Source organism: Hippocampus bargibanti, linkage group LG18 (assembly GCF_051943395.1).
Source record: "Hippocampus bargibanti isolate YZ-2025 linkage group LG18, ASM5194339v1, whole genome shotgun sequence".
In the NCBI taxonomy this organism is placed as follows: Eukaryota; Metazoa; Chordata; class Actinopteri; order Syngnathiformes; family Syngnathidae; genus Hippocampus; species Hippocampus bargibanti.
In genome coordinates this window covers 3639715-3667361 of record NC_142751.1, presented here as the reverse complement: position 1 = coordinate 3667361, position 27647 = coordinate 3639715, and the positions used below count along the sequence as shown (strand labels likewise).

The following is a 27647-nucleotide window of genomic DNA, read 5'->3' as shown; positions in this document are numbered from 1 at the left end:
AGGTGACCAGAGTCACTTTCAAATGACACTAAAGCCGACATGTAAAACACTAGAACGTTCAACCAAATCATTTTATTTTGTCGGGCAACACCCGTTTAAATATCCAAGAAATAGACGCCGATGGATAAAGATGTGTAAATATCTTCACGTCGCGGGCGCAACCGGATATAAAATGTACGGATTGGGATGAAATACAGTGATACCTCAGTTTACGAACGTTTTAGCTGAAACCTTTCGCCTCACGAACGTTAAATTCGCAAACATATAATCTTGGCGAATGAACTAGTTTTTGGTGGAGGAACGAAACCACACAGCTGGCTGGTGGCTGGCGGACTAGTTTTCGTCACCACCTTTGTTTGAGTGTGGCCGTGGTTAGTTATCGAGTGGAGTACTTTTGCTATTATGGGACCGAAAAGACCCCACCACAGGCTAGTGTTAAGCCATAGAGGACACAAAACAAAATTACGGTCGAGCAGAAGAAGGAGATCATCAAAAAACCAACCAGGTGTGCGTTTGTGTGACTTTGTGTCCCAGTACCATTACGCTAAGTCGACATTTGATACCATCTATTGACAACTAACATCTTCTTTTCCTTTCGGGTTTTCCATTCAAGGGGTCGCCACAGCAAATCAGTGTCCTCCATTTTTAGAGGTTTGATCCGCATGTTTGTTTTGGCCAAGCTTTTACGTCTTCCTGACACAACCCTCTATATTTATTCGGGCTTGGGACCGGCACAAGAAGACATATGTCCCTTTGTGGCTACAGAACAAGCAACTCGCTCAACTACCATCACAAAGGTAAATAAAACAACTTTAATATACAGTACATTTTATTTCTTTAATGACAATACAATAGCACATTTGTTATTCATAAACAAAATAAGGTATGTTTTGTGTAGTTTTAAGGCTTATTTAGTAGAAAATTATGTTTTATGGGGACCTGGTAACGGATTATTCTAATTTTAATGGTTTCTTATATGAAATAAATGTTTGGAAGACGAACTTTTCGCTTCACTCCACTATTTGCTACACTGAATAATGTTTAACTTTGTATTGCCGCCGCACGGGCGGCCGCTATCTGTGTAGCGGGTAATGGGATTAGCGCAATCTGATTAACTCTCCTTTTTACCGGAGAGCGTTTCCTTTCCTGGCGTGGCATCTTTTTTGATTTTTGACACCTTGTCCTGCTGCTTTTTGAATGACAGGCGACAGACGTACATTTGGACACGAACGTCATGTCGCTCGGTCACAATTTGCCCGGCGGACAATTTACGAAGGGAAATAAGGTAGGCTAAATTTGACTTGAATTGGAGACTTCAAATGTCATTTGCTCAATGTGAATTTTTATTTTTATGCATAAACTGTCTGATTTTCATCTGTCTTGACTTTTTCAACCAGCCTTAGAACCTTCAAGATTTTCCCAAATTGTTCCTCCCCCCCAAAAATCGCTTTTTGTTTAAATCTGCTGTTCATTGCATCTTGGAATTTAAAAAAAAAGCAAAAACTTGAGTTGACTTATGGATGAAAAAAATGGGCTCAATTTTACTGCTCAACTCACATTTGCATTATTAACTCATTGCCAGAAAAATGTGTCCACTTCAGTGCCAGGGTTTTTGTCATCTCATTCAAATTGCAGGACCCACAAAATATTGAGTTTTAGGATGCCATAAATATTCAATACAGCATTAGAAACTTTACACCATCTTCTTTCATCAGAAAAAAAGAGTCAATTCCTAAGTGATATGGGTCTGGAGTTATCTGAGCTTGAAATGGGGGCGGATGTACAAAATACAATGCAATACAGCGCAATACAGTAAAGTCTCGTTATATCGATATCGGATATATCGATAGTCCCGGTTATATCGATACTATTTCTAAGCACGCACGGAGAAAATTACATGCAAACAGGGTCAGATATATCGATAGTCCCGGTTATATCGATATTTTTTCGGACTCCCTTGAATATCGATATAACGAGACTTTACTGTATTGTATATAGATTTTGATAGCGCTAACATGGAAAAAGGAGAAATGCTACCCTCTTGTGGAAGGGAAAAACTTTGCCAGATGTCTGAGCAAGAAAAACAACCCGAACAAATTCGGAAATGGCGCTCTATGTCATTCTTTTCAATTCCCGAGTATATTCAGGAATGGCAGCGAATGAATCAGAATGTTGCATTTTTTTTGACTTGTGTGGCCGCATAGAACACTAAAGTCTCACTGTCCTCCGACTCCATCGGGTCTGCTGTGAGAGTTTGATTTCACTCCGCTCGCTGAACAACAACACGGAAAAAAGGAACGAAGGAAAGAATGAAACAAAGAGTCCTGTGCTTGTGTTAAACAAGACAGACATCCGCTGCTATAGCGGTACACGAGTTTATTTTAGCGCCGTGGGCCCAGAAAGAGTCGTGATGTTTATGTCACGTATAAGTGGAGTGAGCCCTGTTGAATACGCACAAAAGAAGACATGAAAGACGTGCTTAAGCGGGACAATGGCCGACGCCACAAGATGAGAGGTTATGTTGCAACGGCCCTCCCGCTTCCTGTTTTCGGCCTCCGAGCGACCACTCGAAAGAACCGGCGACAGACGCCGCATTGTCGGCCCCCTTTTTCAAGTGTCTTGACCAGATGAGCCATCAAGGCTTTCGATACACGATGAATATTGATCAGTGTGGACAGTATTTGTCCCTTGCTACTCTTCCAACATACCTTATACGCTTTTCTAGTGTATAAGGCGCACCGGAGTGGAAGGCACACCCCCAATGAATGGATTGGATGATTTGCCTTTATTAGTCTCGCAGTGGACAAATGTACATTTCACAGCAGCAAAGTTATGGTGTATTTTCAAACTTTTTCCATATACAGGTAACATCCGAGTTACGACCGGCGCATGTTACGACCACCCGTCCTTACGACCACCAGACCACTTTTTATTTTTAATTTTATGCCTGGCACCGCAACACGTACTACAATTTTGGCCAGCCAGTATGTCACACACTCGCACAGCAATCTACTGCGTGACTACACTCAATACAATAGTTGTATAGCGCAGATACCGTCTCGGCAACCTCTCCTGTAGTACTGTACACTGCTTCTGTACCGTGTGTGTCGGGCGACCTCTTCTGGCCGTTGGCAGGGAGAGCAGGGTAAGTACAGTGATACCTTGGCTTACGAACTTAATTGGTTCCCAGAAAGTGTGTGTAAGGCGAACAGTGTGTATTCCAAACATTAATCTCCCAAGGGAAACCATTAAAATGAGAATAATCCGTTCGCAGGTCCCCATTAAACATAATTTTCTACTAAATAAGGCTTACAGCTACACAAAACACCTTATTTTATGTATAATATATGTGCTATGGTATTGTAATTAAAGAAATAAACTGTACTGTATAATAAAGTCATTTTATTCACCTTTGTGATGGTCGTTGATGGCTTGATGGAATGGATAGCTTTTTGTATAAAGTGTCTGAAGGAGCTCTGGGTTGTACATCTTGGAAGTTGTGATATTGCAACAGATGCAGGCAGACACACTAGAAATGTCATTAATAGCTGGTTCCCTTGCTTGTCTACTCTTCAAATTGTACAGATGGCTTGTGCGGGTTATTTGTGGAGCCTGATTGATAGGATAGCTCACTGCTGCGTGTGTCCCCTCCCTCCTACACCACAGATCTTGACCAAACATGTGTGGCTTTAACCGAAGACTGGGGGTGGGGAATGGAGGACAAAAAAAGTCGGCTGCTATTTCCAGCTCCTCGTTCACTTCAAAGATCCAGCTAAAAGAACCGGCTCGTTCGCGAACGACACGTCACTCATTGTGGCACTCCGTGTGTGTCCTGAAAAATAGTTTGTATGCCAAGATTATATTCCCGCAAATTTAACGTTCGTAAGGCGAAAAGTTCGTTAGCCAAAGCGTTCGTAAGCCGAGGTATCACTAACATTTATATTTATTTACTGTACAGTAAACAGTTTGGTATATATATTACGGGTACATACAGTAATAAAAATCGATAACAAAATATAAAATGATAAAAACAACACTAAAAGTGAGCAAATTTATAAATGAACTGTAAACAGTTTGGTATATAATAGTATTTAATAGAAACCGTTTAAAAACAACAGATTTACATCATATAAACCTCACGTCAGCCATTTTGAATGGATTTCGACTTACGACCGTTTTGTCTGAATGGAACCCGGTCGTAACTCAGATGTTACCTATAAAAGGCGCACCTTCAATGAATGAAAAAGGCTATCCAAATATTAGGTATAATAGCTCCGTCCTGAGCTCGTCATTGGTTTCTGTTGTTGGAAAACAAAAAACTAACAGCCAAAACCGAAAGATGGTGTCCGTGTGTCGTGTTGATCGCCGCAGAACTTGGTTGTGTTGACCTGCCGGTGTTTGCTATGGAAATAAACTTGTTGGCAGTTTCCACAGTGGGTGGCCCAGCCCGCCAGCCGGGAAAGTAGGAAGCAAGAAAGTAAAGGAGGTAGGCCAGGTAAAGTTTGAAGTTGCCTTCAGAAAGCCAGGAGGGAAGGTCAAAAGTCACTTGGCTCTTGAATTTGTTTAGTTTTTGTTTTTTCATGCTTGGGTTGGATTTGGATTGGATTTGCCTTTATTAGTCTCACAGTGGGGAGATTTACATTTCACAGCAGCAAAGTGATGAAAGGAACGAAAGTAGAAAAAAGAAATACATGAGCTGCTGGAAAAGCAGCCACTCTCGCAGCGCCGTCTTGAAGTCAAAAGAACAACAAAAAAACTAAATAACAAATAATATGACAACACAAAGACAACATGACAAAACAAAGACACAGAGAGTCATTCATTCTTCAGGACTTGCTGTACCCTCTTTGTGGTGACATGAAGCAGTTCTAGATGAAAGAGGAGAGGATCAAAGCCTCTTTCCACCAGTGGATTGGATTGGATTGGATTTGCCTTTATTAGTCTCGCAGTGGAGAAATTTGCATTTCACAGCAGAAAAGTTATGAAAGAAATGAAAGTAGAAAAGCAAAACACAGGAGCTGCTGGAAAGGCAGCCACTCTCGCGGCGCCGTCTTGAAGTCAAAAGAAAAAAAAAACTAAATAACAAATAACATGACAACACAAAGACACAGAGAGACATTCATTCTTAAGAACTTTCTGTACCCTCTTTGTTACATAAAGCAGTTCCAGATGAAAGAGGAGAGGATCAAAGTGTCTCTTCTCCAGTGGATCAGGGACATCATGGTGGAACGTGCACGTCGACTACAAGCTTAATGTTGAAAGCAAACACGCAGCTGTACATAGAAATAGATAGGTTTAGAAGTGCCCAAAGGAGGCAATAGCATTGCGCCCGCGGTCACCAGGTCGTGACGTCGCTGATGACGTCACGAGTTGTAGCCTCTGACACAGTTCCGTACCATATGAATAATCTGCTAGTTGTTCGTCGATTTTCTTCCGGTATTCGACGAAATTCTAATACTTTGTGGCTAAATATGTTTTAGAAGACAACTACTTCACTCTCACGTCGTCTTTCGGCGCGATGTGAAGTCGGACAAGTCCAAAAACCTCAAGTTTCAAGATCAGATATGCTTTGGATTATAATTTTTTTATAATCCAAAACATACAATTGCAATTAAATACACCACTATTGATGTATATTTATTCAGAGTCTAAAAATGTTATGAATAATAGAAATGACAGCTCTTTAAGATTGAAAATTCAAATACATAGTACAATTATCTTTTGAGTGTGATTGATGAGAAGGTTTCTTCAGCCGTCATCTGTACAAAAGTGAAGGTTTCGGACGTTTCGCCTCCTATCCAAGAGGCTTTGTCACAGATGACGGCTGAAGAAACCTTCTCATCGATGGACCACTCCTGTATGACTGAGAGCTTACACAGACGTTTGAGTGTGATTGTAACCAATCTTCAAACGTGAAAAAAATAACATTCATAAAGAATGATCATACTTAATTGGTGATCGGAATTGGACTAAATCAGAAATTGTAGAGGATTAGGTAACACTGTGTATAGTGTGTATATGTGTGAAATCTACAACGGATTAAAAAGATCAAGAAGTAATTATTAGTATGTTGTATGAGCAGAGTCGGTAACCTGGGGCGCGTTTCACTAAACTTTGCTATTTAGCAATATTGCTAAGCGTTAACAATATTGCTAAATGATGTTTAGTGAGACACGTTTTTAGCGTTAACAATGAACTTAGCAATATATTAGCAATATTGCTAAGTTAGCAATGTTTAGTGAAACGCACACCCCTGCAGTTCAAATTTAGTGTCCAATTAGTTACATGCTTGAGGAGGCAGAGCCAATTCAATTTCATACTAATGAAGAACAGCTAGAACGTACTTATACACGGTCGAAGATCGAATACAGGACGAAAATTAGTCGCTAAAACATCGCAAAATGAATTTATTTTTTTCTTTTTATAGAAATTTCATTTTCACTCACTTGAAGAACGAAATTCCTTTGTTTTTCAGCTTGTAGTTGAAGCATCCGTAAGCGAAACATTGCGGCCCCCAACTGTTGTTCCTTTTTACAGCATCCATACGTTAAATAGACCTAAATACGCTCAAAACTATCCTATTTCTATGCCAAACCAAGCCACGTTACTATGGACGCTACAACTCGTGCCGTCACTTCCGGGTTTGCAATCAACCTCGTCTCTACGCCACTTCTAAACCTATCTATTTCTATGCAGCTGTAGCATCCATTGACGAAAAAAGATTGTCTCACATCTCCTGTCCCACATAAATCTGCTTCAATTCCAAGCCGCAACAGTTCCACATACGCATCGGCGCTCTGCGCTGACGCTCCTTTCTTTTTATCGCGGGCTCCTCAAGCCATGCACCCATCCAGCCGCAGATTGTCCAACAGCACCGACCTTTCCGCTGAACAAAGCGGGGCTGTGAAGATGCTGCCCATTGCAGGCGCAAAAAAAACACAATGGCCCCTTTGGTGTCCAGTGATGGCAGTCGAATGGCACCGACATTCCTCCCATTCAAAAACAGTACTGGCATATTCATGCTGCCGAAAAGGCGCAACCGCTCAGCACAGTCTCCTCCTTGATGAATGTCGTGGTCAAAAATGCTGAAAAACAATCCGTATCCATTCCACACGACGCCCAACAACACAAAGTGACAAAAGAAAACACAAAACAAGACAAAAACAACAACAAAAGCAAGGCTCATGAGAGCACTTGCTGACAGCTGCCTACTCGGGCGCCATCTTGGACTTGGTTGCTGATAAAGCGCTGGCCATGGCCTCTGGCAATGTTTTGGCACAATTTCCCCTTTTTCCATGTTTGCCCTTTGTTTACTGCTTCAGCTGTTGTTCAAGCGCTATATAAACCAATATGTATTGTATTTTGGACATCCGCCCTCATCTCAAGCTCAGATAACTCCAGACCTATATCATTTAGGAATTAACTCTTGCTTATGTCGTCCTTAAACTCAATATTCTGTGGGTCGAGTGAAAATGACAAAAACCTTGGCATTGCGGCGGACACATTTTTGCACATCGTCTGGCACTGAATGAGTTAAGTGTGCTTTATTGGAAACTTCTGATAGCTTATCAGCAGTCATAACCCGCTCAAACTTTGACCCCCCCTCCCTCCTATGGCGCCATTGCCCAATTTATCGATCTATCTTTAGTTCAAATAAGTTAACCGTGTCAGGAAGTAGAAGCTTATTTACATTGAACGTTGAACCACCAAAGTTAGCATATTTGCGATCATTAGCACAATAGGCTTCATGGCCGATGGCTTTTATTGAAGGGAGGTGCAGAACTTTATTTACCGCAGAAAATCGACCGACTTTCTGAGATGAAAAAAGGTTTGAAATCTGTGCTTGTTTGCATTTCACCAATGCACTGTCCCTTTATATCGTTATATTTCGTTAGCATACGCGCCTCTATTTTTTCTTATCTTCCCTGATTGTTTTCCATGCAGCTGGACCACATCCTCAATCCGCCGCGCTCGACGTCGCTCAGGAAGTCCAGCCAACCCGAGCTGACGCTGCGTCTGAAGCGCCAACTCAGCGACGACGGCAAGCACTTAAGACGACGCAGCTTGGGCGGGGGGCTGACTGGTAAGCGTGGATTTGCAAATGCGTCTGTTGCGGACGGGATTTGGCCATATCGTGATCGGTGATTTCTGCATGCGAGTGTGGACTGGTGGCAATTTTTTTTATAATAGCAAACTCTATTTGCTTCGTCGGTAGTCTATTTGATGGCTGCCGCCTTTGAAAGTATTTGACTCAAAATAGCATATTTCACACAGAGTGATACCTCAGTTTATGAACTTCATTGGTTCTCAGAAAGTGTGTGCAAGGTGAAAAGTTTGTCTTCCAAACATTTATTTCCCATAAGAAACCATTAAAATGAGAATAATCCGTTCCCAGTTCCCCATAAAAAAAACATAATTTTCTACTAAATAAGCCTTAAAACTACACAAAATATACCTTATTTTATGTATAATAAATGCTATTGTATTGTAATTGAAGAAATAAACGGTACTATATAATAAAGTCGTTTTATTGACCTTTGTGGTGGTAGTTGTCAGTGGATGGTAGCAATGGTTGACTTAGCGTAATGGTACTGGGACAGCTAAGTCACACAAATGCATACCTCGTTGGTGTTTTTCGTTGATCTCCTTCTGCTCGACCGTAATTTTCTTTCGTGTCTTCTTTGGCTTAACACAACAGCCTGTGGTGTTTTTTTTTTCGGTCTCATAATAGCAAAAGTACTCCGCTCGATAACAAACCACATCCGCACTCAAAGAAAGGGGGTTACGAAAACTAGTCCGCCAGCCACCGTGGTGCTCCTTATGGTTTGGTTCGTCCACCAAAAACTAGTTCGTCTGCCGAGACTATATGTTATTACTGTATGTTGTGTAATTTAATGTTTGTGAGGCGAAATGTGCGTGAGCTAAAGTGGTCGTAAGATGAGGTATCACTGTATCTTATTTTTATATGCAATGCTCTTTATGCCTCATTTAGTATACAGCTGATGATTTTTCCATCAGGCTAATTTACCGTAAAGCCATACCTGTCAATCTTGGCTAAGGGCTGCCATTATAAATGTTTACAATTCCCAAAAATACGCTAACACAAGTGGAAATGCAGACAGCTCGCTTACCACGCATGCACACGTTATGCTTTTATCAATCCAACCGTACGCAGCGATTAAAAAAAATATATAAATACGATTGCCGTGACGATAGTAGCGATCGGCAGTGGCATTGTCATTGGCTACCAACCGTTGAGAGCAACTGGATTTCAGCGGAAATGCTGTTTGGAAGATCGGTTGACAATAAAAAAAAACATTCCCGTATAAATGTTGTCATATGCCGTACATTATTTGAAATGATTCGAAAAACATAAAATATGGCAAAATGTATAAGTTATGACAGTTTTTCCCCCATCAATGTGATCAACAACATTGCCTGCGTGTGTAGCTAACGAGCTAGCTGTCTAACTGGCTATCTTGATTTTAATGTACATGCAGGACAGTACCTTCTGCTCCCGGCCCACACCCAGCAAACAACATGGCCGCCACAGTCCTTCTCCGACGCCTCCTCTAACCTGGTCCGCATGCGAGCGCTCCACCTTGGCAAGTCGGATCCGTCCTTGACCTCCAGTCTGGTGAGTTGGGTTTGTTTATTTATTTATTTGCTTGCGATCCGGTTCTTTCCCCTTCTGATTTAATCAAAAGTGACGGCTAATGCATTTGCTTACCCTATGGTGCCACCCTTCAGCTCATTTCCTGGATGACATCGTTTCTCGGACCATTCCATACCGAATCGAAAGACAAAATCTGAATCAGAATCATCTTCATTGGCCATGTATGTAGAGGACACAAGGGATTTGTTTCCGGTAGAACATGCATCATCAAAAAAAAAAATAGTGCCTCAAAAAAAAAGAGGCAATATACAGTTCTATTTGGGTGACTGTTTAGAGAGTTAATGGCAATGGGGTAAGAAGCTGTTTAAATGTCTGCTGGATTTGCGGAGTGGAAAAGGTGGTGGGCAGGGTGCAGAGGGTCCAGTAGGATTGTCAATGTCCGCGTATGGATTCCAAATTTGGCCTTAATTGGACCCAGGGGGAAAAAAACAAGTCCCGAATATGGTCAGCTTGAAAGTTCATTGGCAGCTGTCAAAGTTATCAAACAAGGACATCTCCTGGCGGCATGACGAGGAGAGAAAGCACAACAAGATGGCGGAGAGGGATTATGATAGCCTTTATCTCCATATCGCACCACGTGTGGAGTATTGATTTGCTGCCGGCAAGGTGGCGGGGGATGTGGGGGGGGGAGCGGGTCAAGAATGCGACAGACAAAGACCGTCACCTACAGGCTCATTTGAGGCAACAAAAACAAATTGTGTTGAGTGCCTGCTGCCATTTTGACTCACTTGACAGAGATGGGAGATTTTTCTGCACTCTAAGATCTCTCTATTTTCATTAAAATGTCAAAATCTGGAATTGTTAAAAAAATGAGCATTATCAAAATGCAACACGAATTGGGCCGTATTGAGGGTGTTCTCAATTTTGCAAAATTTCCTTTAAAAAGTCTGATTTAAATATTTTCTTCTGGTTTGTTTGTCTTTATATTTGCACCAAATGGGTTGGACAAACCTCTTTGTAATATGGTCTCTGACACGTGCGGCCCCCCTGGACGGTGGTTGGTGGTGGGGGGGTTGGTTACTGATAAGGAGAACGTGAGAGGACCACTTAAAATTCGTCAAGTGCTTCTACGCTGAAGTAAATAGGGCGGGGGGGGGGGGGGGGTTTAGGGGGGCGCACAGTCACGGATTAGAGAATGGTGGCCGCATCCGGAGGTGTGAAAAATCGTTAGCCTCCGTGTGGACTCGTTGGGTCTGATGCAGACACTCTCCCCTCCTGCCTAGTAAAGCCTGACAATACCCGGAAGGACATCCTCTCCTTTTCATGCCTCGGAAGAATTGTCCCAAAGCTTCCTCCCTTTCCGTCGCCTCCTTTCCTCCCTCCCTTTTGACGACCCGCAAGGGGGGGCGGTGCTGGTGGAAGGGTTGCGGAGGAGCCAGAAAAGGCAGACAAGTGATTGCGGATCAGATATTAGCGAGGTGGAGTCGGCCAGCGCCGCATCCAGGCGGAGGCGATCGGCGGCGCCGCCATGGACGAGTCCAGCATTTTGAGGCGGCGGGGGTTACAGGTAGGCGGGGGCGCACCCGACTCATCGTCGTCGTTGGTTTATGGCGACCCAAGTTAGCGCTCACTTTTGTTGCGTGCTCCCAGCAGGAAACGGATTCAATCGTTGTTGTATTGACACTTTGTGAACAAAAGGAATCCTTATCGGGTGGGATGGAGCAGGACCAGTTTTTTGTCCCCGTCCCCCTTTCCGTGGACAGAATACAAGTTAAACGACCGTGATGCCTGAGCTTACAAACTTAATTGGTTCCCAGAAAGTGTGTGTAAGGTGAAAAGTTCGTCTTCCAAACATTTATTTCCCATAAGAAACCATTAAAATGAGAATAATCCCTTCCCAGGTCCCCATGAAACATTATTTTCGACGAAATAAGCCTTAAAGGACAAACGACGCCGGACAAGTTGTGTCCATAATTTGTAAAATCGCTTCAAATGACTTCTACTGCGCGTATTTTACAAAGATTCCACCGCATATAGCTATATTTTACGTTTTAAGACTCGCGCTGAATATTCCAGAAGTCTTGTTTTTGAGTTGGTGACTATTCCTGACGTCACGTCACGGAAGGAACGCCCCTGACCGAGAAAGGACACCCTGTAGCAGTCCTTTCATCACATCAATGCATTTTGCGGTACTTTGTTTGGTCTGAAAACTTCATGTTGATCCGTGTTGATGGCGAAATTAGAAGGAAAACACATAAATAACGCGATGGTCAATCGTCGTGTGTTGCACCGAACAACTATTTGATATTCACTGACAAAAATTCCCAGGAGACAAATAAGCTCATTTACACGGAGCTTCATCGCCATCTTCTGCCTTTTTTGGGTGCTACATTTCTCTCGAGATGCCTCAAAATGACACAGAATAAATTCTTTAATCGATTGCAAACATGTATGTTTTCCTCTTCAGAACTATTTGAATGACATTCATAGCTGTATGAGTAACAAGAAAGCATCTTCTCCTAATCTGAAGCCATTGTTTTGATTCTCGAGCAAGGCAAGACGTCTTGGCGTGACACCACGAACAACTGAAACTGAAACTGGCCACTTCCGGTTTGAAATTGAAGTACTTTTTAGACACTAAGTCATTTTTATTGGTGTTTTGCATTTGACTAAAATATCATCCTGCATGTTTTGGGTATTTTAGATGCTATAAAACGTTTTTCTGATGTCAGTTAGGAAACAAAAAAGTGATGTGGGTTGTCCTTTAAAACTACACAAAATATACCTAATTGTATGTATAATAAATGGGCTATTGGATTGTAATGAAAGAAATAAACTGTACTGGATAATCAAGTCATTTTATTGACCTTTGTGATGGTCATTGATGTTGTTGCCATGCTTTGTCGGCGATAATACACTCACTCACACTGTCCGCTGCTAGCTGCTTTTCGTTAATCCAAATCAACAGAAGTGTTTCTTTTATGTCCTCTTCGGCTTAAAGTCAAAGTCAGCTTTATTGTCAAATATGCTAATATGCATGACATACTGCACAGATGAAATTAATGTCCTCTCGGACCCAGCGTACAAGGCATGCAAGGCATTTATAACGTGACTAAAAAGACATACACTAGCCTGTGGTGGGGTCTTTTTCTGTCTCATAATAGCAAAAGTACTCCACTCGATAACAAACCACATCCGCACTCAAAGAAAGAGGGTGACGAAAACCAGTCCGCCAGCCACTGTGGCGCTGTGTAGTTAGGTTTGTCCGCCGAAAACTAGTTCATCAGCCGAGACTATCTGCTCACGAATTTAATGTTCATGAGGCGAAATGTTCTTGAGCTAAAACGTTCGGAAGATGAGGTATCACTGTAACTGGTGACAAATGATGGCTGAAATCTGATTGGTTAAATGCTTCAATACGAAAACACACAACAGGAGAAAAACAACCAAAGGAAGCTGAAAGACAATTTGGAAGGATTTCATTGGAATTCATTGACACGAGAATTAATTCAGATATATATTTTTAGGCCAGCAGAGTAGGCCTTGCAGGCCCTGATGGCCCACCACTGCTCAGCCGTGTAAAATTGGTGCTTTGTTTTAATTTGAGTCCAACCGTCCTTGGGCAGTCTTTTAATTTGAAAAGCAGTCCTCTCAAAGCCAAAGCATTGCAACGGCGCCTTCTAGTGGGCGGCATCAGTCATGACATTTCCCATGGTTTACAAACATGGTGAAAGAATTTCAATTGAGATGATTAGAGGGACCTTGTCATCCAGGTCATGGCCGCCCGTTTGAAAAAAATCGCCATCTGAAGCCGAAGTTAATTACACACCCCCTCAGTTTGCACTACACTCATCTTATTTTTTTTTTCTTCACAGAAGGAGCTGAGTCTTCCCCGCCGAGGCAGCCTGTGAGTACACGCATGACGCGTTCGTCAAATTTATGTGTCCACTCCAGTGCCAGGGTTTTTGTCATTGTCACTCGAATTCCAGGACCCACAAAATATTAAGTTTTAGGACTACATAAAGTCAAAGTCAGCTTTATTGTCAAATATGCTAATATGACATCCAGCACAGATGAAATTACTGTCCTCTCGGACCCAGCATGCAAGGCATGACTTTAACAAACATAATAAACATGAAAACGCCAATTATTTAAACTTCAAAAATAGCGTAAAAAACCTTAGAAACTCTTCTTTCATCAGAGAAAAAGAGTTCCTTCCTAAGTCATATGGTTCTGGAGTTATCTGAGCTTGAAATGGTGGCACATGTACAAAATACCGTACATAATATATTGATTGATGTATAAAAGGCAAATGCTGCCCCCTCGTGGGAGTGAAAAACATTGCCAGAGGTCTGACCGAAGCTTCAAATGCACCCCAGATGCCTCCAGATGAAATGATAAATAATTCCAGATTTTGACATTTTAATGAAAATAGAGAGATTTTAGAGTGCAGAAAAATCTCCCATCTCTGTCAAGTGAGTCAAAATGGCAGCCGGCACTAAAAAAAAACTGAACACATTCGGGCCTTTTTTTTTGCGATCGCCAGGGACAGTCCCAAAAAAATATTGATTCAAAAAGGAACGGTGGGCTACCAACTCTCCTGTCTGTCATGGACTGTTTAACGACATTGCTTCAGTTTTATACATAATTTTCATACAAAAAATGTTTTTTTTTTAATTCCCCTTCCTAAATAATCATTAATAATAATACTACATATCTTTTCTAAGCGCCTTTCAAAACTCTCAAGGTCACTTTGCAGTCACAGGATAAGTTTTTTTTCTGTGGGTGAGCAGCGGCAGCCACACGCGCCAGCGTTCACGGAACCCGGAATTAACTCGCTTCCGGGTAGAGTGAACGCTGCCGCGAATGGCTGCCGCTGCTCACCCGTGCAAAAAAATTACATGACTGTAAAGTGTGCTTGAGTTTTGAAAGGCGCTTATAAATGAAATGTATTATTATTTATGGATGGATAGATAGATAGCAACTTCATGTTACAATAAAAATACATTAAATAAAAAGATACAGTAATACCTCAGTTTACGAACCCCTTGGCATAAATTTATGAAAATCTTACCTTGGCATACGAACTTTTTTCGGGATACACACGGAGCTGCCTCAATGGCTGCCAACCTCAAACCGGACTACAACTCCCCCCCTGATGAACTTGTTTCCCAATACAACATGGACCTTGCACACATGCTCAACACCCTTGCTCCTGTTAAATCCCGGTCAGTCAAATTCACTCGATCCGCCCCTTGGTTCACCGCCCAACTCCGCTCCACCAAGGCGAAAACTCGGCAGCTGGAAAGACTTTACAGAAAGACCGGCCTCACCACCCACCAGGACATGTACACAGCTCACCTCACCCACTACAAGGACTCTATCACACGCGCAAAATCGGAATACTATTCTGGACTGATTGATGCTAACAGTGGGAATTCACGGACTCTGTTTTCCCTATACAACAAAATCATTCAACCCCCTATCTCTCTCCCCCCACACTTTCACTCCTCAGACACCTGCAACGCACTACTTCTGTTTTTCACTGAAAAGATCAAGAAGATCCACCAGCACCTCGGCTCCTCTGTATCCCCCCCCTCTCCCAACCTTCCTACTCCCTATCAACTGCTGTCGTCTTTTGAACTCCCTCATCCCTCCTTACTTTCTGACCTCATCACCAAGTCCAAGAATTCCACCTGTCAACTTGACCCCCTCCCTACTGTCCTCATCAAATCTTGTCTACCTGCTCTCCTCCCTTTTATTTCAGCTATTATTCACTCCTCACTGTCCACTGGAATTGTTCCTGTCCCTCTTAAAACCGCAGCTGTAACACCAATCCTGAAAAAACTTGGTTCAGATCCCAATGATTTCAATAACCTACGTCCAATTTCGCATCTTCCATTTATCGCTAAAATTCTCGAAAAAACCGTCGCCTGTCAACTCCACTCTCACCTCACTCACAATAACCTCTACGAACAATTCCAGTCTGGTTTCCGTCCCCGCCACAGCACTGAATCAGCCCTCATAAAAATCACGAACGACCTTCTCATAGCAGCAGATACCGGCTCCCTCTCTATTCTCATCCTTCTTGATCTATCTGCGGCCTTTGACACAATTTCTCACCCCATCCTGCTCAACCGACTCTCCACTCTAGGCGTGACACACACCCCACTCAGTTGGTTTCACTCCTACCTCACTGGCCGCTCACAGTTTATCCAAATTACCTCATTCACTTCACGGTCCTCCCCTGTGTCTTCTGGTGTGCCCCAAGGTTCTGTCCTGGGGCCCCTTCTCTTTATTATATACCTTCTTCCCCTTGGTGATATCTTCCGCAAATTTGGAATTCATTTTCACTGCTTCGCGGATGACACCCAGCTCTACCTCTCCAGTAAACCCGACGCCTCTCTTCCACCTGCATCCCTTACACTTTGCCTCTCAGAAATCAAATCCTGGTTTTCATTGATGTATAAAAGGCAAATGCTGCCCCCTCGTGGGAGTGAAAAACATTGCCAGAGGTCTGACCGAAGCTTCAAATGCACCCCAGATGCCTCCAGATGAAATGATAAATGATTCCAGATTTTGACATTTTAATGAAAATAGAGAGATTTTAGAGTGCAGAAAAATCTCCCATCTCTGTCAAGTGAGTCAAAATGGCAGCCGGCACTAAAAAAAAACTGAACACATTCGGGCCTTTTTTTTTGCGATCGCCAGGGACAGTCCCAAAAAAATATTAATTCAAAAAGGAACGGTGGGCTACCAACTCTCCTGTCTGTCATGGACTGTTTAACGACATTGCTTCAGTTTTATACATAATTTTCATACAAAAAATGTTTTTTTTTTAATTCCCCTTCCTAAATAATCATTAATAATAATACTACATATCTTTTCTAAGCGCCTTTCAAAACTCTCAAGGTCACTTTGCAGTCACAGGATAAGTTTTTTTTCTGTGGGTGAGCAGCGGCAGCCACACGCGCCAGCGTTCACGGAACCCGGAATTAACTCGCTTCCGGGTAGAGTGAACGCTGCCGCGAATGGCTGCCGCTGCTCACCCGTGCAAAAAAATTACATGACTGTAAAGTGTGCTTGAGTTTTGAAAGGCGCTTATAAATGAAATGTATTATTATTTATGGATGGATAGATAGCAACTTCATGTTACAATAAAAATACATTAAATAAAAAGATACAGTAATACCTCAGTTTACGAACCCCTTGGCATAAATTTATGAAAATCTTACCTTGGCATACGAACTTTTTTCGGGATACACACGGAGCTGCCTCAATGAGTGATGTGTCATTCGCGAGCGAGCCTGTTCTAACAACAAAATGGCAGCCGACTGCTTTTGTCCTCTATTCCCCCCACCCCCAGTCTTCGGTTAAAGCCACGTGATTGGTCAAGAACGCAACAGTGAGGGGAGGTGGTTTAAACATTAAAGAGACAGGCAGACGACAATGAGAGAGTTTCAACTTTGATAGTTCAAAGGCAGAGTGTAGACTGCAAGGTTAAAATACTCTATCAATCAGGCTCCACAAACAACCCGCACAAGCCATATGTACACTTGATGCAAAAAGCTATCAACCCAGATAAAGAGAACACAATTGATGAGGAACTAGATAAAATGATCACAGAGAAAGAACCTACAAGGGATCATTCCTCAATATGGTGAAAGAAGGTTACATTCCTCATCAAGTGTTTCATGCTGAGGAAACGGGGCACTCCATTCCATCAAGCCATCAGCGACCATCACAAAGGTAAATAAAATGACTTTATTATAAAGTACAGTTTATTTCTTTAATTATAATACCATATCACATTTATTATACATCAAACAAGGTATATTTTGTGTCGTTTTAAGGCTTAGAAAATTAGAAAGTAAAAAATTATGTTTTATGGGGACCTGGGAACGGATTATCATTTTAATGGTTTCCTATCGGAAATTATTTTTTAGGATACACACTTTTCGTCTTACACACTGTCTGGGAACCAATTGAGTCCGTAAGCCAACGTATCACTGTATTTACTTTACTGGGGTACTTCACATTGGACTAGAAAGTGACTAGGCAACAATGCAATTCTATATATAAAATACCCTTATATTCATGAGCACCTGATATTGAATAATTCAAAAGATATTTAGCACCAACCCACACTGCCACACAAAATCCGTGAAAGACATTCGCATTTCCATGACATGTTCTGAACATGATCATAAGCGTGTCAAATGTTACCTTGTTAACTGTTTGGATCATTCTTTCGGCGGGGCTACTACCGATAACAGCTGTACGGGCAGTCTCTGCAACCACTGCTTGACGGTGATTTTCACTGCCCTCGTGTGTGACGTGTATACTTGAAATTGCCACTGCCGTCTACAAACGTGGATTTCTTCATAAAAGTGCAGTTTTTATCAAACACAGAACACGGGGTACAAAACATGAGTCGGGCGGTCGCATCGTAATGAAGCCAGGGCCGTGCTCCCATGCAGACTTGTAAAGCCTTTGGAGTATTTCTGTCTCGTATTCCTTGTCAGCAACCCTTTTCTCTTCTTCAGACCTAGGTCGCTTTCCCCTCATCTCAAGTTACCACCTTTCAGAAATGTCGACATTACAAACCTGTCTTTACAGTTGAAGGTGTAAACAAGAAAGACGCGTATTTATATTGACGATAATATGGTCACAAGTATTGAAATCTGGTTGTCATATCACATGAGAGTACGGGAGACTCAACGAGAAGCGCCATATACATGCGCAGTGGTAATACATTCAACGGCACATTTATGATTCTTTTTTTCACGTACTGTATGGAGGTTCGGTTAACGCTGTGTTTATATTTTCAATTTAAAAACACATTTATTACAATATATTTTCAACTGGTCAACCGGGCAGGTTAGTAACTGAACGAACTCCTCAAATGGGAAATGAAGTCGCCTCAGGCGACCGGACTGCCGCGAATTTCAAGCCCTGTCTTTGCATCACTGTGCCACCATTTCGGTGCCATCTACTTCCTGGACAGATAGTCCGCCATGGCACCTTTTGTGCTGGCCAAAAGTATGTGCGTTTGGGTGTGTAACGAGGGTTGACACTTCCTGCATGGCACGACTGTGCAAACCGTTCGTCGCGGCCTCCGGTGACCTCGGTTACCATGGCGATGGTATCTTGGAAGAGGCGGCCCGTAAATCCATCGCGACCGGCTCGCTTTTATTAGATAAGGAAGCTGCTTTGATTCGAGGTGGCCCAAAACCAATGTCGAGAAGCCCCCCCCCCCCCCCCCCTCCCCATTTGTATGCGTTCAAGTGACCTTTGAACACCACCTCTCCACCACCTTTTTTTCTCACATGAGCAGCCACTTGTGGTTGCATGGCAGCTCGTCGCCAGGTGGTGGTGTCACTCGGGGAGCGAGGGGCTCGATTATGAAGGAAAGGGAGGAGGGGCTATTGTCCCTCCGCAGGCAGGCGAGGGTCTTGTTTGACAGATTTGAGGCGGAAAGACCGAAACAACAAGCGCCATCCCCAATCGGGGCTTTCTCTGTCTTGTTTTTGTTGCCGCCGTCGTTTTGACTGCTCTTTTTCATCACGAGAGAGGGCGGAGCGGGGCTAGGTGGGGGGGGGGGGAGGCGGGAGCTGGACTGGCTAGCCGGATGGACGGACAAATGAACGGCATTGACACTGAGCTATTGTGATGGTTGCTATCGAGCAAAGAGGCAGCCATGAAAGCCCAACGGGAACGGCTGCGAATTCCTGGCCTGACGCTGGAGTGAGTACGCTCGCCTCGCTCGCCATCTGCGGCGGGAAGCCACTTGTCGTGTGCCTGTGAGAGGGAGGGGTGGGTGGTGGGCTGCACGTGCGTGCGTGATGCCGCAATGTAAAGACCAGTGGCAGGTCACCGCTGACTGCGGCGGCTTCTGCCTCGCCGTTTTCGGCAGCGTGAAGGTGTTTGTCCCCCTTCTCTTGTCTAAAAAGGGGGGAGGGGCGCGTTTGGGGATGCGGTGCATTCTGTGCGCGCATTATGTCCGTGCGTTTCACCCCCCCCCCTGTCAAGGTTATTTTGCGGTCCACGCTAATAGGATTAGCGCGAACATGCACGGATGACGAGTTCAACTCAGGCTGCGACGTGGCGGTAACGGCGGCCATCCGTACCCGCTACGACCACATAGCGCGCCGCAAACCCGATTTTGACAATTCTAGGAAATATTAGCAGGGTTCCCATAGTCTGGGTTGTTTTGCGGGCATCTTTTGAGCAAGGAACTCATTCCTCGCCGTCGAAAAATATGGAGCCGTCACGCATTTTTCAAAGGCTGCACAATCTCGTTCATTTGGCAAAATGGCCATTCTGGCACAATATTTTCCACATTTTGTAATGTTGGACCATTGTTTGCACTCACTAGCGACATTAATAAATGGAAAAGGCCATCCCCCTGTCTTTCGGCTATCAGAGAAAGAACTTCTTTCTCAGTCACATCTGCGGACCTCGGCGTGACCTCGACATTGCAGCGACACTCAGTGGTGTCTTTTCATTTATTTGGCAGTTTATTAATTAATTAATTTATTTATTCTTTTGATTGTTTATTTATTTATCTATTTATTTATGTATTTATCTGTTTATGTATTCATTTGTGTTTGTATTTTTTATTTATTCATTTAGATTTATCTCGTTTTTATTTATTTATTTTTTTACCTACTTATATTTATATTTGTATTATGTATATATTTTTATATTATATATATATTATCGTTATTTATTTTTTACGTATTTATATTTATATTTATTTATATTTGTTTTATGTACATCTTTTTATATTATATATATATATTATATACAGTAAAGTCTCGTTATATTGATATCGGCTATATCGATAGTACTGCTTATTACGATACTATTTCTATGAACGCAAGGAGAAAATTTACATGCCGCAGGATCGGATATATCGATAGTCCGGTTATATCGATATTTTTTCCGACTCCCGAGAATATCGATATAATGAGACTTTACTGTATTTTTATTTTTTATATTTGTTTTATGTATATATTTATTTATTCATTTATTCCTGCCACAGAGGAGATACAATGTCAAAGCCATTCATTTGACTCCAGAAGAGAGACAAACGCCTCGCGTGTGCGAGTGTGTGTGTGTGTGTGTATGTGGGGGGGAGGTGTGTAGGAGCCGTGTAAAGTATTTCACTTTGCTCCGTTTAACTTGCAGCCTGACGCCTCGAAGTTTGAGCCCCACCCCCACTAGCCCATGCAGCCCGTGCAGCCCTCTGCACGCCTTTCACTTCTGGAGGTAAGCGAGTGGCACCACGAATTCCTCCCACCCTCGCCCACCTGCTGCCGGCATCAAAATAGACACGCGCTGATCGAGCGCCGCGCTTGACTTTTTGCCCACAAAAATTAACCAATTGGCACGCCCCCAATGTAAGTTCCATCAACGGGATCAAATTGGGCGCGCCCTATCACCCCTCCCCCCCAACAAAAAAAAAACAAAACTCAGAATTAGTGCATGGGTCCACTCTCCCTCCTTTGTGTTTATTACGCAAGTGGAGGGATTCCCACCTGACTCAGATGCCCCTGTCCGATTTTTGGGGGCCACCCAAGCGAGGGGATGATGCTGCGGCTCCTCCTCCTCCTAAGACCCGCCCCACTAAAGCCTCCTCCCACCACGTCATCGCCGTTACTTGGCGGTTACGCGCAAACAAAGAGTCAGCATGCCTTCGCCCGTTGCCGCTCCGCCTTTTGCAACCTGACCTGTATCGTCCACTGGAGATACCGCACGGGGGGGGGGGGCGATTTCGATTACGTCTTTTGATCCATCGGGAGGACGGCGCGTCCTCATGCCGCCGCCCGACACCGACCGTCAATGCGCTCCCGCCGCTCAGCTCCCGCTATCCTATCCCGACGCGGATGGCGGCGCATGGACGCCGGCGGACAACTTTTATGCGCCGCACTTCTTAGGACGAGCTCGCCTGCGACGCTCCCAAAGGTAGCCGGCCGCCCCCCCCTTTGTCCTTGGGTCGGATTGCTTTGGAATAAGCTTGACGCGGAAGCGTGCCGCAACTAGCTCGGGATTAAGCTGAGATCTGTGTTTTTATATATTTATGTATATATATATAAGATGTCAAATACGAGGCCCGGAGGCTAAATCTGCCCCACCACGTCATTTTATTCGGCCGGCGAAAGCAATTAAAACCTGTCAAATTCCATGCTATCTATTCAGCTAGCTATTTCGGAAGGTAACAACTGAGCGAGTGAGCTAGCTAGCTCTCTTTCTAATCAGATAGCTGGCTAATTCCTTACATCACAGGTGTGAAAGTCAAGGCCCGGGGGCCAAATCAAACCTGTGAAATTCCATGCTCATCTATCAAGCTAGCGAGCTAGTAAGCGATTGAGATAGCTAGCTTTCTTTCTATTCAGATAGCTGGCTGATTCCTTACATCACACATCCTTACATTTGTATTTATTTATTTTAGTATTAACTAATTTGCTGCCATTTTTTCGGGAATTGAAAACTTGGTAAGCATGGAGTGCCATTACAGAATTTGTTGGAGTTTTGGTTTTTCTTGCGGTGGCGGCAGGAGGTGCCGTTAAAGCGCTGGTCAGACCTCTGGCAATGTTTTCTCCTTTCACAAGGGGGCAGCATTTCCCCTTTTTTCATGTTAGCGCTTTGTTACATCTTCAGCTGTTGTTAAAGCGCTATATAAATCAATATGGATCTCATTTCAAGCTCAGATAACTCCAGACCCATATAACTTGGGAATTAACTCTTTTTTTTCTGATAAAAGAAGACACTCTAAGGTTTCTTACTCTGCATTGAATGTCTATGTAGTCCTAAAACTCAATATTCTGTGGGTTCTGCAATTGGAGTGACAGTGACAAAAACCCTGGCGCTTAAGTGGATACATTTTTGCACATTGACTGCCAGTCAATGAGTTAATGTGGTTTTCTTTGGGGGGGGTGCCCGAAAAAGCATAAAAATAAACCAATATATTTCTTGGAATGTTAAATTTTGACGAATCTTGAAATATATAATTTCCCTCTGGGACGATTTAATTTTGCTGCCAATGACTTTTGCTCACTTTTTAAATGAAATCCGACAACCGTGCCAAAATTTGCCACAAGACACCCACAAGATTTGGTTGTTTTTGCAAACGGAAACAAAAAGCAGCAGCCGGCGGCAGTAACATGACACATGACAACGGGCTGTAAACACGGGCCGGCGTCCAGAAAGCGCGGCGTGGCGCGCTCCCGTCTCAGGTTGAGCGCTTACTTTGGGCACTGAGAAAATGTGGCGCACTCAAAGTTGGCCAGTGCCGTTCAAGCGCGATATTACCACGACGCCAGAGCCGAGACGCTAACATTCTAAAATGTCTGTGTAATTATCCCAGATACTATACAGGTAACATCCGAGTTATGACCCGATTCCGTTCCGACAAAACGGCCGTAAAGCAAACGGTCGTAAGTTGAAATGCATTCGAAATGGCCGACGCGAGGTTTATATGACAGGATAGTATACAATGTCAATCTGTTGTTTTTAAGCAATGTTTTCTATTGAATACTATTATATACCAAACTGTTTACAGTTCATTTATAAATTTGATCACTTTTAGTGTCATTTTTATCATTTTATATTTCGTATTATCGCTTTTTATGACTGTATAACTACCTGTATTGTATACCAAACTGTTTACTGTACAGTTCATTTATAAATGTTATACTTACCTGTTAGTGTGGTTTTTATCATTTTACATTTCATATTATCGATTAACGGCCAAAAGAGGTTGCCCGACACACACGCTTCAACTCGGGCGGATGCCGGAGGAAAAAAAGCAGTGTACGGTACTACAAGAGATTTTGCTGAGACGGTATCCGCACTGTATAACTACTATATTGAGTGTAGTCACGCAGTAGATTGCTGTGCGAGTGTCAGAGATATGACAGACAGACACCGTGGACAGAGACTCAGAACCAGAAAGATTGTCCCCACTGCCGGCAGGAGACGCAGTCATCAGATGACATACGTCTGAATTGTGCGCCCCTCTGCCAAGCTATTTATTGAGAGTATATGCAAATTACAGTGATATATTAGTAAACATAGTTTTCTTGATTATAATGCCACACCTCTGGGCGTTCTGAGCACCAACAGCTGCAAGCAGTAAAACATAAGACATTTTAATTGGTTGTCTTTTCCAAGAACTGATAAGTTCGTAATCTGGCGCTTGTGCAGGATGTTTAAGCCGTAAATAACTTTGGTGGAAAAGGAGTATCTCAAGCCCTAAATTCTGTGCAAGGCCGGACCTTCTAGAATCTTGATGGAGACGACGGTTCATCGTGCCGTATCAGATTTACTGTGGCCATCTGCGCTTTGACTGTAGGCCCATTGTTTAGTTGGTTAGCAAAGCATGGCACTTTTTAAACATGATAAATTCTTATTCTCCATCAGCGAGTGTGTGACATGCTGGCTGGCCAAAATTGTAGAACGCGTTGCTGGCTGCCTGCGCGTTGCAGTGCCAGGCGTAGAATATAAAAAAAGGGGGGGGGGGGGGGCGGTCTGGTGGTCGTGGTAGTAAGTATGGGTGGTCGTAAATTGCGCTGGTCGTTACTTGGATGTTACCTGTATTTTATTTCAGATAAATAACAACTTAGGGTCTGAATTTGTGAGAAAAAAATGAATTAAGTGTGCCCTTTTCTCTCTTGAAAAAAGCATCTTAACTCATTGACTGGCAGACCATAAAAAAATGTGTCCACTCCAGTGTCAGGGTTTTTGTCATTCTCACTCGAATTCCAGGACCCACAGAATGTTGAGTTTTAGGATGACATCACCATTCAATACAGCGTTAGAAATCCTAGACTCTCTTCGTTCATCAGAAAAAAAGAGTTAATTCCTAAATGATATGAGTCTGGAGTTATCTGAGCTTGAAATGGGGGCGGCTGTACAAAATACAAGACAATCCATATTGATTTATTGATTGAGGAAAAAGCATTCCCAGAGGTCTCTGCCAGTGCTTAATAAATACATTCGGGAATAGCAGTGAATGAGTTCACATGACAAGAAATAATGAAGTCAGATATTCTTCAAAATAAAAAGTGGTCATTGATGAGAACGGACTTTCTCAAATTAAAAAAAAAAATTTTTTTTATTGAATGTAAGCCGTACTAAATGTAATGAAAGTTGACATTTTGGGGAGATTCGTCGCCAACGTTTTTATTGAATAAAAACTATTATTCATTCCAAATATGGGCGTGGGCGGGGTTAATTTGACACATCCAACTCCAGTATGCTATCAAAATGTATTTGCATTTTTTCTCATGTTTTAATCCTCGTCCTGACCTACTTGCAAAACGGCTTAGCGGTAAATAGCGGCAGCTATGTTGCAGTCCGTGAAACATTCCCGCACACTCGGCGCGTGGCGAAATCGAACTTATTGAGGAGCAAAAATCCCCCCTTGGCCCCTTCATGTACATTTATACATCTGTGATTCGAAAAAGTGTCGTAGTGGACCCGGCGTACCCTGCACACCACCTTTTCCAGCGACTCCCCTCAGACAGGCAGGCGCTACCCATCCATGCAGAGCAAATCCAGCAGACATTTCGACATATACTTCTGATAGTGGCTTTGTGGTGAATGCGAGCTCTTGACAGCACAAAGGTAGCAGGCGACATCTTTGTTTCCTTTGTCTGTCTATTTTTTGCCTCACTCCATATCCCAAAATAAGTTGAAAGGCTGCTTTTGACATATTGAGAGTGCTTTGTAGAGAGTGCCAAACGGCCTTCCAATCAAAATCCAATTTCCCATTTGAATGGATGATTTCCTCAAGACGTTTGGCTCTTTGTTTCCGGCCCCTTTCTCGCATTCCAATCGCCTCATCTTTCATGCTGAACAATAAATCGGATTCAAATCGATATCCCAACGAAGACAAACTGATACGACAGGAAGTGGGCCCAAATTTAACACGAGCCCCTTTATCACTGACCAACTTTTACGCCGGCCGACTTTGGCCAGCGTGAAAAGGGGTGAGAGGTGCTCGCTGTCTCCTATTTGTAAGTGGGCGCTCACCACCGATCCAAACGCAGAAAACAGCAGGATCAAGCGTGTCGGGCTCCGATCGAGCGGCGGTGGCGACGGCCTAATCCGAAGCCGGCGCGTATTTATAGATGGCGTTAAACCTGAGCCGCTTTGACGCCTGCACCTGTGGACCAGATGCTTTTCGCCAATGGGCGAGCGCCCCGTTAAACAAAGAAGGATCTCGCACCAGCCAAATGGAAACCGACCATGTGGGAAGGGGGCCAAATTAGCCGACCCGCCGCTAGCGGTTAGCCGGCAGAGGGACCCGTCCGTCCTTTACTTGCGTTGCTTTTTTGGCAGCTTTGTCAACATCTCTTTAATGTTCGCTGTCCAGTTTGCAAAATTGACAGGGGGGGTGGTTAATGGCAAGGTATAATTTCTCATCGAAACCAAGGGTGTCAAAGTTAAGGCCCGGGGGCTAAATCTGGCCCGCCACATCATTTTATTTAGCCATAATCATCTCTTGAGCTGTCTAGGTAGTTAGCAACCGAGCGAGCTAGCTGGCTATCTCCCTTTCTACTCAGATAGCTGCCTACTCCCTTACATCAAAAGTGTCAAAGTGAAGGCCCGGCCCACCAAAGCGAATCAAACTTGTGAAATTCCATGCTCATCTATCGAGATAGCTAGCTAGCGATTGACCTTTCCATTCAGCTAGCTGGCTACTCCCTATCCTCACAGGTGTCAAAGTCAAGGCCAGGGGGGCCAAATCTAGCCTGCCACATCATTTTATTTGGCACGCCTGATTTGCAAAAGCAAATCAGGCGTGTCAAGTGCCTTGATGCTTGCTAAAATCCCAACCAAAATTTCAAATTATCCCAATTAAACCACAATTAGGGGATGAAATATTCTAATGGCTTCCCCAAATTCATAACGGCCCCCGAGAGGAAACCGTAACGACAATTTGGCCCCCCGTGGCAAAAAAATTACTATGACCGCCTTGTGATGGTGGTCAAAGTGTGTAGCTCAACAGTCGTGACAAGGGGGCACTCCTCATGACCTCGCATTGACAACTGAGTCTAGTCTGCCTACTTGGGCATTTGGACTCTGAGCGCCCCATTGTTCTTTGGAGTGTTCCTGGCGTGTGCAACGCTCGCCGACGCGGCCCGATTCTATCACTGTGTTCGAGCCGTGCCGTCGTCCTCCTCCTCCTTTGACGTGTGCACAAATGCTTCTTCATGTTGGAATTTAAAAAAAATATATACAGGTAACATCTGAGTTACGACCGGGTTCTGTTCTGACAAAACGGTCGTAAGTCAAACGCTCGTAAGTTGAAATCCATTCAAAATGGCCGACGTTACGTTTATACGACAGGATACTACTACTACTACTACTACTACTACTAATAATAATAATACATTTCATTTATAAGCGCTTTTGAAAACTCTCAAGGTCACAGGATAAGTTTTTCTGTGGGTGAGCAGTGGCAGCCACACGCGCCAGCGTTCACTCAACAAGGAAGTAACTCAAATAGAATAGTAAGACAAATAGATAGAAAGCTAGCTAGCTAGCCAGCCAGCCAGCCAGATAGCTATTGTACGGTATTACAGCAAAGACAAAGAGGCTAGTACACGATGTCAATCTGTTGTTTTTTTTTTAAGCAATGTTTTCGATTGAATACTATCATATACCAAACTGTGTACAGTTCATTTATAAATTTGATCACTTTTAGTGTCATTTTTAGCATTTTATATTTCCTATTATCGATTTTTATCACTGTATAACTGTACCTGTAATGTATACCAAACTGTTTACTGTACAATTCATTTATACATTTTATACTTAGCTTTTAGTGTCATTTTTATCATTTTATATTTCATATTATCTATTTTTATTTGATATTTAGATTTTATATAGTGGGTTAAAGAAAACACTTAACTACACTTACGTAAAGAATACAGCTGTTGAAAAAGGGGTCTCCCTGCTAACAGCCAGAAGAGGTCGGGCGCCGAAGGAAAAAAAGCAGTGTACAGTACTACAGGAG

At 43.2% G+C, this 27647-nt stretch overlaps 1 protein-coding gene across 7 annotated transcripts in view; it reads left to right on the top strand.

The window, feature by feature from the left end:
• Positions 1–27647, top strand: part of mast4 (microtubule associated serine/threonine kinase family member 4) — a 48999-nt gene that overhangs the window by 6767 nt on the left and 14585 nt on the right. For 2 of the 7 annotated variants that reach the window (XM_089020016.1, XM_089020014.1), the window contains exons 2-6: positions 1205–1285; positions 7945–8083; positions 9501–9637; positions 13492–13523; positions 20810–20890. In XM_089020016.1, the coding sequence (XP_088876142.1) occupies positions 1205–1285; positions 7945–8083; positions 9501–9637; positions 13492–13523; positions 20810–20890 (470 nt within the window). Of the gene's footprint in view, positions 1–647; positions 798–1204; positions 1286–7944; positions 8084–9500; positions 9638–13491; positions 13524–19203; positions 19364–20809; positions 20891–21389; positions 21587–27647 lie in introns of those variants that run through there. The other 5 variants (XM_089020015.1, XM_089020018.1, XM_089020017.1 and 2 more) reach the window with 5 other exon arrangements.